This window comes from Cannabis sativa, chromosome 4 (genome assembly GCF_029168945.1).
Source record: "Cannabis sativa cultivar Pink pepper isolate KNU-18-1 chromosome 4, ASM2916894v1, whole genome shotgun sequence".
NCBI classification, from domain to species: domain Eukaryota; kingdom Viridiplantae; phylum Streptophyta; class Magnoliopsida; order Rosales; family Cannabaceae; genus Cannabis; species Cannabis sativa.
The window spans coordinates 74,748,873-74,761,396 of NC_083604.1; the positions used below are offsets into that span (position 1 = coordinate 74,748,873).

General features: G+C 38.6%; 1 protein-coding gene and 1 non-coding gene across 2 annotated transcripts; one reads left to right on the top strand and one right to left on the bottom strand.

The window, feature by feature from the left end:
* Positions 1–316: 316 nt before the first annotated feature.
* Positions 317–7,187, bottom strand: LOC133037149 (uncharacterized). The gene is made up of 2 exons (XM_061113990.1): positions 7,102–7,187; positions 317–5,816 (listed from the first exon to the last, which is right to left on the bottom strand). Exons 1-2 carry the CDS (start codon positions 7,185–7,187, stop codon positions 317–319), a joined length of 5,586 nt encoding a protein of 1,861 aa, XP_060969973.1.
* Positions 5,124–5,230, top strand: LOC115701778 (small nucleolar RNA R71). The gene has a single exon (XR_004008758.2). It is a non-coding gene; the product is annotated as a small nucleolar RNA R71 (small nucleolar RNA).
* Positions 7,188–12,524: the final 5,337 nt, after the last annotated feature.

Consider the following 12,524-nt stretch of genomic DNA (forward strand, 5'->3'; position numbering starts at 1 on the left):
TCCAAATTGTGTTCCAAAACCACCTGAAACATCAAACCAAGTGTAAAATCCACCCAAACACCTAAAAGAAAAATGAACAAAAAATAAAATAAAATAAAAATAAAGGCAAATGAAGAAATATATACTTTTTTTTCACTCTTTTTTTTTGTTTTTTTTGTTTTTCTTTTTTTCATTCATTTTTTTTTCTTTTATTTTATTTTATTTTATTTTATTTTTTTTCAAAAATATTTACAATACTTGTTCTTTTTTCTAACATTGGGTTGCCTAAAAATAGAATTGACAATTCGAACACAAGGCAACCCAACCACCTTCCGCTTCATGCATCCTCCAAAGTGATTGAGGTTTTTGCTCGATCGACCTCACCACCAAGATAATGCTTTAGACGCTGCCCATTCACTTTAAATTCCTTTCCGGATTGCTCATTACAAACATCCACAGCTCCATGAGGATAAACTTTGGTTATGGTGAATGGGCCCGACCAACGAGACTTCAATTTGCCCGGAAATAACCTCAACCGCGAGTTAAAAAGCAAAACTCGCTGCCCTTTCTCAAACACTCGAGGTTGAATTCTTTTATCATGCCACTTCTTGGTATTTTCTTTATAAAGTTTGGCATTCTCATACGAAAACAACCTCATTTCCTCAAGCTCATTCAATTGTAACTTTCGAGCTTCCCCCGCCGCTTGGAGATCCATATTCAACTTCTTCGTGGCCCAATAAGCTTTGTGTTCCAATTCAACGGGCAAATGACAAGCCTTACCATAAACTAAACGGTAAGGAGACATGCCCAAAGGAGTTTTGAAAGCGGTTCTATAGGCCCAAAGAGCATCATCTAACCATTGTGACCAATCTTTACGAGTAGGATTCACCACTTTCTCCAAAATTCCTTTGATTTCTCGATTGGAAATCTCCGCTTGGCCATTTATTTGAGGATGGTAAGCTGTAGCTATCTTGTGCTTGACACTATACTTAGCCAAAAGAGCCGCCAACACTTTGTTAACAAAATGAGTTCCCTCATCACTAATGAGAGCTCTTGGAGTCCCAAAACGAGTGAAGACATTCTTGTGTAGGAATTTCATCACCACCTTAGAGTCATTGGTGGGACTTGCAATTGCTTCCACCCATTTTGACACATAATCTACAGCCACCAAAATGAATAAATTTCCAAAGGATGGGGGAAAGGGTCCCATGAAATCGATGCCCCAAACATCAAACAACTCTACCTCGAGGATAACTTGCAAAGGCATCTCATTTCGGGCAGAAATATTACCAACCCGTTGGCATCTATCACACCGTCTAGCAAACTCATAAGCATCCTTGAACATGGAAGGCCAATAGTACCCCGATTGAAGTACTTTTGCAGCTGTTCTTTGGCCTCCAAAATGCCCCCCATAAGGTAATGAGTGACAATGCTCAAGAATATTTTGAACCTCTTCTTGCGGCACACAACGTCGTATTACACGATCAGCACATTGCTTATAAAGAAAGGGTTCATCCCAATAATAAGACCTCACATCATGGAAGAACTTCTTGAGCGGTTGCCCTTTTAAATCAGATGGAGTCCTCCCACTCACTAAGTAGTTGGCAAAATCAGCATACCAAGGAGTGGAGTCTTGGTTTACTAAGCTCACCATCAATAAAGCTTCATCGGGGAACATCTCTTTAATAGGCTGCTCAACTTTCTTTATCTCATCATCACCTTCTAGTCTAGAAAGGTGATCAGCCACTTGATTCTCAGCTCCTTTTTTATCTCGAATCTCCAAATCAAATTCTTGAAGAAGCAACACCCAACGAATCAATCTCGGTTTGGCGTCCTTCTTGGCAATGAGATACTTGATTGCGGAATGATCCGTGTACACCACCACTTTGGTTCCAACAAGGTAAGCTCGAAACTTGTCAAAGGCAAAAACCACAGCCAATAACTCCTTCTCTGTAGTAGTGTAGTTCAATTGGGCGTCAGCTAGTGTTCTGCTTGCATAATAAATTGAGTGGAACACCTTCTCTCTTCTTTGACCAAGAACAGCACCAACTGCAAAATCACTAGCATCACACATTAGCTCAAAAGGAAGTGACCAATCGGGAGCTACAATAATGGGAGCGGACACAAGAGCTTTTTTCAAAGTCACAAAAGCTTCATGACAGTCTTTGGTGAACTCAAAAGATCTATTCTGCTCAAGTAAAGAGCAAAGAGGCTTGGAGATTTTTGAGAAATCTTTAATAAACCTCCTATAAAAACCTGCATGCCCCAAAAAACTTCGAATTCCTTTGACAGTAGTAGGAGGTGGCAGCTTCTCAATAACTTCAACTTTCGCTCTATCCACTTCAATGCCCTTGTTAGAAACTTTATGACCCAAAACAATTCCTTCTTGAACCATGAAATGGCATTTCTCCCAATTGAGAACTAAGTTCGTGTCTTCACATCTTGCTAAAACCTTCTCCAAGTTAACTAAACAAGTGTCAAAAGACTCCCCAAATACCGAGAAGTCATCCATGAAGATCTCAAGAATGTTTTCCGCCATATCTGAAAAAATCGCCATCATACACCTTTGAAAAGTGGCGGGAGCATTGCATAACCCAAATGGCATTCTCCGAAAGGCAAAGGTACCATATGGACAAGTGAATGTTGTTTTCTCTTGGTCTTCCGGAGCTATGGCAATTTGATTATAGCCAGAATACCCATCAAGGAAACAATAGAATTCTTTTCCCGCCAAACGATCAAGCATTTGATCAATAAATGGCAGCGGGAAATGATCTTTCCGCGTGGCCTTGTTCAACTTCCGATAGTCCATACAAACACGCCATCCCGTCACCGTTCTTGTAGGGATCAACTCATTGTTTTCATTAGCTACCACCGTGACTCCGCCCTTTTTTGGAACACATTGAACTGGGCTTACCCAAGAACTGTCTGAAATGGGGTAAAGGATGCCAAAGTCTAACCACTTGATTACCTCCTTTCTAACCACTTCCTTCATGATGGGGTTTAGCCGTCGCTGCTGCTCTACAGAATGGTTGCACAAATCTTCCAACAGAATCTTATGCATGCAAATCGAAGGACTTATACCCTTGATGTCCGCCATGGTCCAACCAATGGCTCTTTTGTATTTCTTCAAGACATCAACTAACAAGCATTCTCTTTGGGCACCCAACATAGCAGAAATAATTACCGGCAAGGTCTCTCCATCTCCCAAATAAACATACTTCAAGTGACTAGGCAACGGCTTCAACTCCAACTCGGGTGGTTCTTGAATGGAAGGCTTAGGAGGCTTGAAATTGTTCTCTGACAACTCCAAAGATTCAAATGGCCTCCTAAACTTAGTGAAAGGCTGCTTTGACTCTACCCAAGTAACTTTGGTTTCTTCATCTTCACTTAAAGCTTCAAGCTCTTCAAGAGAACTTATCATCTTTTCCTCTTTCGAAGCTTCCTTGTGAAATTTTTCAGCAACAATAGAATCAATCACACTTATGCGAGAGCATTCCTCAATCTCATCCGGAAACCTCATGGCATTGAACACATTAAAAGTCACTTGTTGATCATTCACCCGCATAGTAAGTTCCCCTTTTTGCACATCAATCAAGGTCCTCCCGGTAGCAAGGAATGGCCTTCCCAAAATAATAGGAACTTCTCTATCCGCCTCATAATCAAGAATGATGAAATCGGCCGGAAAAATAAACTTATCAACTTGCACCAAGACATCTTCAATTTTTCCTTCCGGATGGGCCATGGAACGATCGGCCAATTGCAAAGTGACGGTGGTTGGCCTTGCTTCTCCAATTCCCAACTTCTTGAAAATAGACATGGGCATTAAATTAATACTAGCTCCCAAGTCACATAAAGCTCTACCCACATCTCTTCCGCCAATGGTACATGGGATTGTAAAACTTCCGGGATCTTTCAACTTAGGAGGAATTTTGCTCTTCAACATGGCGCTACACCCTTCCGTCAAAGCCACTGTTTCAAACTCACCTAGCCTCCTTTTCTTTGTCAAAATGTCCTTCAAAAACTTTACATAGTTGGGCATTTGCTCCAAAGCTTCCACTAATGGTATGTTGATGTGGAGCTGCTTTAGAACATCAAGAAATCTTCGGAATTGACCATCTTCTTGCTGCTTTTTAAATCTTTGAGGAAATGGTGGGGGTGGCTTGCTAAGTAACTTTTCTGCTGCATTTTGATGAGGAATTGCTGCAGCATTTTCTTCAGGTTGCTCCTTTGCCATATTAGAAGGTTCAACATTTTTCTCTACTCGACTTTGGATTGAAGTTGGCTCATTTTTATCCTTAGCTTCTTCCTCATTTGACTCCAGAACTTTACAACTCCTCAAGATTACCGCCTTGCAATGCTCTTTTCCATCTCTTCTTGGATTTTCAGTATCACTAGGCAAAGTACCTTGTGGCCTATTTCGAAGCTCATTAGCTAGTTGCCCAACTTGATTTTCTAGAGTTCTCATGGAGGTTGCTTGACTTTGGATCGCAGTGTCATTCTTCGCCATATAACTCTCAGTTCTTGTCATGAAATTTTCTGTCTTGGCCATGAAATCACGCATCATACTCTCAAGAGAACTTGTTTGGACACCTTGTTGTTGTCTTTGTTGAAAGGCTTGTTGAGAAAAACCGGGTGGAAAATTGGATCTAGGAAGCATAGATGAATTACTAGTACCAGCCCCTTGATTTCTGTATGCCAAGTTTGGGTGTTGCTTGTATGTTTGGTTGTAGGCATTCTGACTTCCCATGTAAAACACAGATGCAGGATTGAATGGGAAATTGTCAAAGGTATGAGCCTCACTACAAAAAACACAAGAAACCTCCTCAAGTTGTCCCACAGGTGAGGAAACATTCTGTTGACCCATTTGTTGACCCATGCTCATATTTTTGATCATATTTGACATAGAAGCAACTTGGGCAGATAAAGCAGTAATGGCATCAACTTCAAGAACACCGGCAACCTTCTTCCCCAAAGGAACTCTAGTAGTGGGCCACTGATAATTGTTGTTGGAAATTCTCTCAATAATATCATAGGCCTCATTATAGGACTTGGCAAGTAAAGCACCATTTGTCGAAGCATCAACCACCATTCGAGTATGAGCATTGAGACCGTTGTAAAATGTTTCCATTTGGATGCAATGAGGGATACCATGGTGAGGGCATTTCTGCAACAATTCCTTGAACCTCTCCCATGCCTCATACAAAGACTCATCTTCAAATTGTTGAAAGGAAGTTATTTCCTTCCGGAGCTTGGCATTCTTAGTGGGAGGAAAATACTTCATCAAAAACCGCTCCGCTAATTCTTGCCAAGTTGTAACCGACGCAGAAGGCAAGGAGTTCAACCAAGCTCGGGCTTGATCTCTCAAAGAATAGGGGAACAACTTTAACCTCAAGGCATCCTCCGTAACTCCGGGCAATTTGAAAGAATCACTCACCTCCATAAATAGACGAAGGTGAAGGTGAGGATCTTCGGTGGGTATGCCACTAAACTGTCCCACAGTTTGAAGCATCTGGAACATAACTGGCTTCAATTCAAACTGTGGAGCTTGAATTTCTGGCCTCACAATGCCCGGATTGAGCTCATTGAAAAGAGGTGCTGCGTATTGTCGGATGATTTGATCTCTATCATCCGCCATAATCACTGCATTTTGACCATTATTAGGGGCCATTTCCCCTTGAGCTCGTCGTCCATTTCCTTGGTCATCCATCATTTCTATTTCCCCTTGAGCCCTATGTTGAGCTCTTCTTCTCTCTCTGAATGTGCGCTCAATTTCGGGATCAATAGGATATAGATCAATATTAACAAATTCTTGGTACTCGTTCATAAAAAATTTCCACCTGCCAATGCACAAGAGTCACCAAAAATGAGTACAAAATAATAGACTAAATTGCAAGCTAATTGACAATTACAACAAAATATATTTACAGTCCCCGGCAACGGCGCCAAAAACTTGTTGTGTTAGAATTAGATACGCAAGTGCACGTAGTCACAAACAAGTAATACAGTGATAAGTAATGAGTATCGTCTCCACAAGGACTGTGAAAATAAAATTTCTATTGCAAAAATTAATTACCAAGCAACAAGCCTAAAAACTAAAATTAAATGATTAATGAATCAACTAAAGGAGTAAGAAAATAAGTAAATTAACTCAAAAGTAGATGCAAGATGAAAATAAAATTTAGTTGTAAGCTTTTGAAATGTGAAAGGCTTGAACTATTGAATCCCCCTATGTTTAGCAAAAACTGTGCGTTTTTGCTGCAGCAAAAAGTTAGCAAATCTTTAGCAAAAATCCCAGGTTAACAAGAACTCCATTAAAGTGCACAAAACTCTTCCAAATTTTATGCAATTAATCCTTGGACCTGTTCAAACATATTCCTATGCCAAGCAAGCTCAAGAATACCATTTCAAGCATAGTTCTCAATTGTTACACAAGGATATAACATATTCCTATGTTATTTCAAATCTAACCTAAAAAAGATTAAGAACTTGTGTCATTCAAGCTAAGTCCATTACATTTAACCTTTCCAGAATTAAATATAACTCAATAATCAAGCTATTGGTGGCCAAACAATATCAAGAAATTAGCAATACACACACTTGAATGAACATGAGAATTTTTACTAAATATTTGCATAAGAAAATTACTCAACTAAACATAGGGTTCTTCAACAATTCAAACCATTAAAAAGTTTAGCTCATAGCTAACTTAAGAACCACCATTACAAGATAAAACTTAGACATAGAGTTTGAATGTTAAGTTAAAGAAATTAAAAGAGAGAAGAAAGAAATAGCAAACAATAATAGAGGAGTTTTCCAAAGGGATGGATGTTGAATCTTGTTGTGCTTCTCCTCTTTCCTCCTTCTTCTTCTTCTTCTTTCAATCTTCTTTTTTTCTGTGTAAAAATGGCAGCTCCCAAGCTTATTTTCGTTCAGCCACCCTTTTTTCCCTAAATGGAGGCTCTCCTCTTTCTTCTCTCTCCTTAGGTTTTGTACCTTTTTGCCCCAAATAAACCCTACACATGTCATGTAGATAGCCTCTCCATGTAATAGCTCCAGCCACCACTCTTATATTGCCACGTCATCTCCACAAATGCCACCTCTTTTAATGAAATGCCAACTCACCTTTTTCTAAGAAAATAAAACACCTCAGCCACAAATCTGTTTGCTGCAGCAAAAACTTCACAGAATTTCAGCAAAATTAAGAACATGACTAACTTGCTATTTTCTTTGCCAATCTATGCACAAGAGTTATTGATTTTAACTAACAACTTCAAAATACACACAAAGACATAAATCACTGAAACTTTCACAAATTAAGAGACAAACATAATTTAAATGACACACAATTACATAAAAAAAATGCTTAAAGTGATATCAAATAACTCTTTACTCAAGAGTTATCAGTTGGTTGCCTTGGCAGTGGGGTTTGCGAATGGGATTGAGGGATCAATGACCTCGGTGGAGGACTGTAGGCGAGGCTCAGGGATGGGGCGGGCGACTATGACTTTTTGAGAAAGAGACCATCAATCACTTCTTGATGAGGAAGTTTAATCGTGGGAGAGGGACAGGGCCACTGGAGAGAGAATGGGTTGTGGGGGTTCTGTGGTCGGTATACTTCTCTCACCGATGTTCAATCATTGGTCGGAGTTGGTAATTACTACTAGACTACCGAGAGAATAAGAGAACTGTGACTATATTTAGGATTACAGAAAGAGAACAACGTGAATAGAAAAGGAAAGGATCAAGGAAAAAATATTTTTTATTTTGTAATTTATTATTTAGTTATTTTTTTTGAATTATGTTTTTATATTTTTAAAATAATTTTAATAATATATAAATTATTAATATTTTTTATAGAAATTATTGGACATTTTGGTGTCCTAATAAAATGTCAAAAGGAAGCTAGCATACATTTCGTAGCACAACAACTTCATTTTAGAGTTGCTTTTTGTAATAGTTTGCTAGACTACTCCAAATGTTCTTTACAATTTCACTAGCTAAATCTTCACTTTATGACCCATAAATGCCCAATAAAAATATATATTGCAGACTGTTACTCATGGGTTGGTGGATCATTCAAATTCAAATGACAGTTTTCAAACTTTAATAAATAGTACTGGCTATATACTGTTCATATATGAGCACTTTACATTTATATCTTAAATATAGATTGAGAACTATATATATAGCTTGACACTATATGAATGAATCTCAAAAGAATTTCTAGAGAATATGCCATGCAATATCATATTAAGAACAAACATTGTAAGTAATTTTCATTAAACTAGTTCTAAATAATAATAATAGTGATGGAACTGTACTGGGTATGTATTTTATTTTGTAATACTTATTAATTAGAATATTTGGCCATAAAATTTTTTATTCTTAAAAATGTGTACAGCTCCTTTATCAGAAAAGAAAAAATTACAACCATGTTAACTATCACGAAAGAACCTTTGTGAGAAAAACCAAGGTCTGAGTTTATTGAATTGAATGAATTAAATGAATTACAAGGAATAGGGGTATATATATACCCAGGCCTCGACAGAGGATAACAACCAGAAAACAAAATAAAACAGAAAAATTAACTAACAGAAATATCCTAACTGAACAGATTAAAGCACCTAAACCACTAACAGAAATAACGGTCATACTGACCAATACACAGCAGGATATGAGAGAGGCATAAATCGTGTTACCCCCCCCCTCAAGGTGGACGGTACAAGTTTTGGACAACCATCTTGCTAGTATGAACCGAGAGAGTGGATGCTGGTCATGGCTTGGTAAAAGCATCTGCGAGTTGGAGATTGCTTGGAACCGGAATAAGTCGAATAGTGGACTGGTTGATTTTGTCACGGACAAAGTGGCAGTTCAGTTCAATATGTTTGGTGCATTCATGGAAGGTGGGGTTGTTAGCGATGTGTATCGCTGACTGATTGTCACAGTAGATAAAGGCTGGATTCGGTTGTGGTATGTGGAGGTCTTTCAGCAGGTATTGCAGCCAAGTTAACTCACTTGTGGTGGCTGCAAGTGCTCTGTATTCGGCTTCGGCTGAGCTGCGTGAAATGGTGTTTTGTTTCTTAGTTTTCCATGATATGAGGCAGTCGCCGATGAAAACACAAAAACCCGTAGTTGATCGCCTTGTAATAGGACAAGAAGCCCAATCGGAGTCGGAAAATCCTCTAAGATGAAGGGAAGAGTTGGCGGAATACATGATGCCTTGACCAGGACTCCCTTTTAAATATCTGAGGAGGTGTTGTAAAGCTTGCATATGGGGAGTCCGAGGAGAAGCCATGAATTGGGTGAGGACATTCACAGCGTAGGTGATATCCGGCCGTGACAGAGTGAGATAAAGGAGTTTCCCGATGAGTTGTCTGTAGTTGGAAGGAGCATCCAATAGTACACCTTGTTGATCATCAAGTTTTTGCCGTGGATCCATTGGAGCTTTGGCAGGTTTACTGCCTATGTACCCAGTGTCCTCAAGTAATTGCAAAGTGTATTTCCTTTGAGAAAGGAATAAGCTCTCTTTAGTTCGAGCAATTTCGAAGCCGAGGAAGTATCGTAGTGTGCCAAGAGCTTTGAGCTTGAACTTGTCATGGAGAGTACACTAGAAGAGCGATGAAGGTGTCATTTTTGCCTTTGGTAAAGAGGGTGTAATCAACTTGAGATTGCTGAAATCCTTCTTGAATAAGGGCGGCAGTCAATTTCTTGTACCATTGTCTTGAAGATTGGCGTAATCCGTAGATGGATTTTTGAAGCTTGCAAACCAATTTGGTACCTGTAGGAACAGAGGCGGGTAAGTTAAGACCAGGTGGTAAAGTCATGTAGACCTCTTCATTGAGGTCTCCATTTAGAAAGGCATTATTAATGTCTATTTGAAGCATATGCCAATGTTTGATCGTAGAAATTGCGAGTAGTAATTTGAATGTGACCATTTTGGCCACTGGAGAGAAAGTATCAAAAAAATCAAGGCCTTCTTGTTGTGTGTAGCCTTGAGCGACCAAACGAGCCTTGAATCTCTCAATAGAACCATCACTATTGAGTTTATTTTATAAACCCATCGACATCCTATAGCGCGTTTATTTGGGGGAAGAGGCACAACAATCCATGTTTTGTTATTTCGTAAAGCAGTTAACTCCGAATCCATGGCATCCAACCAATGTTGGAACTGAATAGCTTGTTGGTAAGTTTGGGGCTCCTTAAGAGATGTCACTGCAAGGATAAAAGCTTTGTAAGATTCTGTCAGTTTATGGTATGACATATATTTAGTAATAGGATGAGGAGTGGTGTGTTTGTCTTGTGAAATAGAGTAGCATTCAAAATCCTTGAGATAAGCAGGTGGCTTTGTGGTTCGGCTAGTTCTGCGAGGAACAACAGCTGGTGTATCAGTAATAGCAGTTGGTGTATTTGTTCTTTATTCTTGGTGTTGTTGAAGTTTCAATTGCTGGTGTGTTGGCAGCAGTTGCTGGTGTGTTTGAAGTGTCATTTGACTCATTTGTTGAGTCTGGCACACCGAGATTATTGTCCTGCAAAAAAATATCATCTCTAGGAAGATCTATAGTGTCAGATGGATAATCATCAATAGGGGAACTGGTAATATCAACAGATGGTAAAACAACAGTAGTGAAAGGATCAATGTTACCACGATCTTCATTTAGCTTCAAGAAAGGAAAAATGTTCTCATGAAAGACAACATTTCTTGATAAAAAAATTTGTCTAGTGTTGAGATCGTACAACTTATATCCTTTTACTCCTTGAGGATAGCCTAGAAAAACACAAGCTTTTGCTCTAGGAGCAAATTTAGTCCTATTTGCAGTAAGAGTAGAAGCAAAAGCAAGACATCCAAAGGTTCTAAAATGGGCATAATCAGGTTGTTTTTCAAATAGAATTTCATATGGAGATTTATTACCAAGATTGGGAGAGGGAGTGCGATTAATGAGGTATGCAGATGTCATGACACATTCAGACCAGAATTTAAGTGGTGTGTGTGCTTGGAAGCAAAGAGCACGGGCAACATTCAATAAATGTTGGTGTTTCCTTTCAGCAATAGCATTTTGCTCAAGGGTTTCAACACATGTAAAATCATGCATAATTCCATATTTTAAGAAAAGATTTTTGAACACAAGTTCGGGAGCATTGTCAGAACGAAATTTCTTTACTTTACCCTTGAATTGAGTCTCAACATAAGCTAAAAATTGAGGTATGATCTCATGAACATTAGATTTTTGTTTTAAGAGATAAATCCAAGTGAATCTAGATCGATCATCAACAATGGTGAGAAAAAATCTAAAACCCGAATGGGATTGCACATGATAAGGTCCCCATATATCACAATGAATTAAATCAAAAGCATTATCAGCAAAAGTGATATTATTTTTAAAGGGAAGTTTTCTTTGTTTAGCCATAGGACATATGTAACAAGGAGTATCTTTATGAAGATTAGAAGTGTTACAATTTATTTTGCTATCTAAAAGTTTGAGACATTTATTTGAAGGATGCCCAAGTCTTGAATGCCAAACTTCAGCTTTGACAGCAAGAATAGGAGAAGCATGAGGTTTGGAATCCAAAATGTATAGACCATTCTTGGATTCACCTTTGCCAATCTTCTTCTTGTTGGCATTGTCCTGTATCAAAAAATGATTTGAAAAGAATTGAACATATATATTGCTGTCATTCACAAGGCAGCTAACAGAAATGATATTGTACTTGAATTTTGGAACATAAAGAACATCATTGAGGATTAAATTATTTGATATGACAATGGTGCCACTTTGATTGACTGTGATATTTTCATTGTTGGGCAAATAAAGTCTGGTAGGATTAACATAACATGTGCATTGAAATAAACTTTTATCATAGCATATGTGTCGGGTAGCCCCAGAATCGATTATCCAAGAATCTTTTAAATGTGTATTGGATATACTTGAAAGAATGATACCTGGGTTACCTATATTGTTACCAGTTTCATTGTTGGTGGTATTCGAGGTCTGAACAGCCAAAAGGTTCGGAAATTGCCGATATTGCGCTTCTTGTCAATCGTGGCAAGATAGCTTGCCCTTCATTCCCAGCAGTAGTGTCATTGTTGGTCTGAACTTGATTGGCAGAAGCATCCTTTCCTTTGTCATTTTTGTGAAAACCAGGAGGGTAACCATGGATCTTGTAACATTTCTCGATAGTATGTCCAAGAAGGTTGCAATGAGTGCAAAATGGACGATTTCTTTTGGGAGGGTGAGACTTATTGCCTTGAGAATTCGGTTTATTACTGCTTTTGTCTCCTTGAAAGGCAAATGCCATATTCGAATTTAGATCGGCTGTAGCATTGTTGTTACTTTTCTGGTTTTCTTCTTGAGTTACCAAATGGAAAACTCTATTAACTTCTGGCAATGGATCCATAATAAGAACATTGCTTCGGACCTGAGAAAAAGAATCTGAAAGTCCCATTAAAAAAGACATTATGTACTCCATGTGGTGGTGTTCTTGGAGCTTTTTAACACCACCGCATGTACACCCATTGCAAACACAGTTGGGCCTATAGTTAAACAATT

Coding starts and splice junctions, on each gene's coding strand:
- LOC133037149 (XM_061113990.1), bottom strand. CDS start 7,187: ATGTTCTTAATTTTGCTGAAATTCTGTGAAGTTTTTGCTGCAGCAAAC. Junction 5,817..7,101: donor TTTTATTTTCTTAGAAAAAG/GTGAGTTGGCAT, acceptor GTGCATTGGCAG/GTGGAAATTTTTTATGAACG.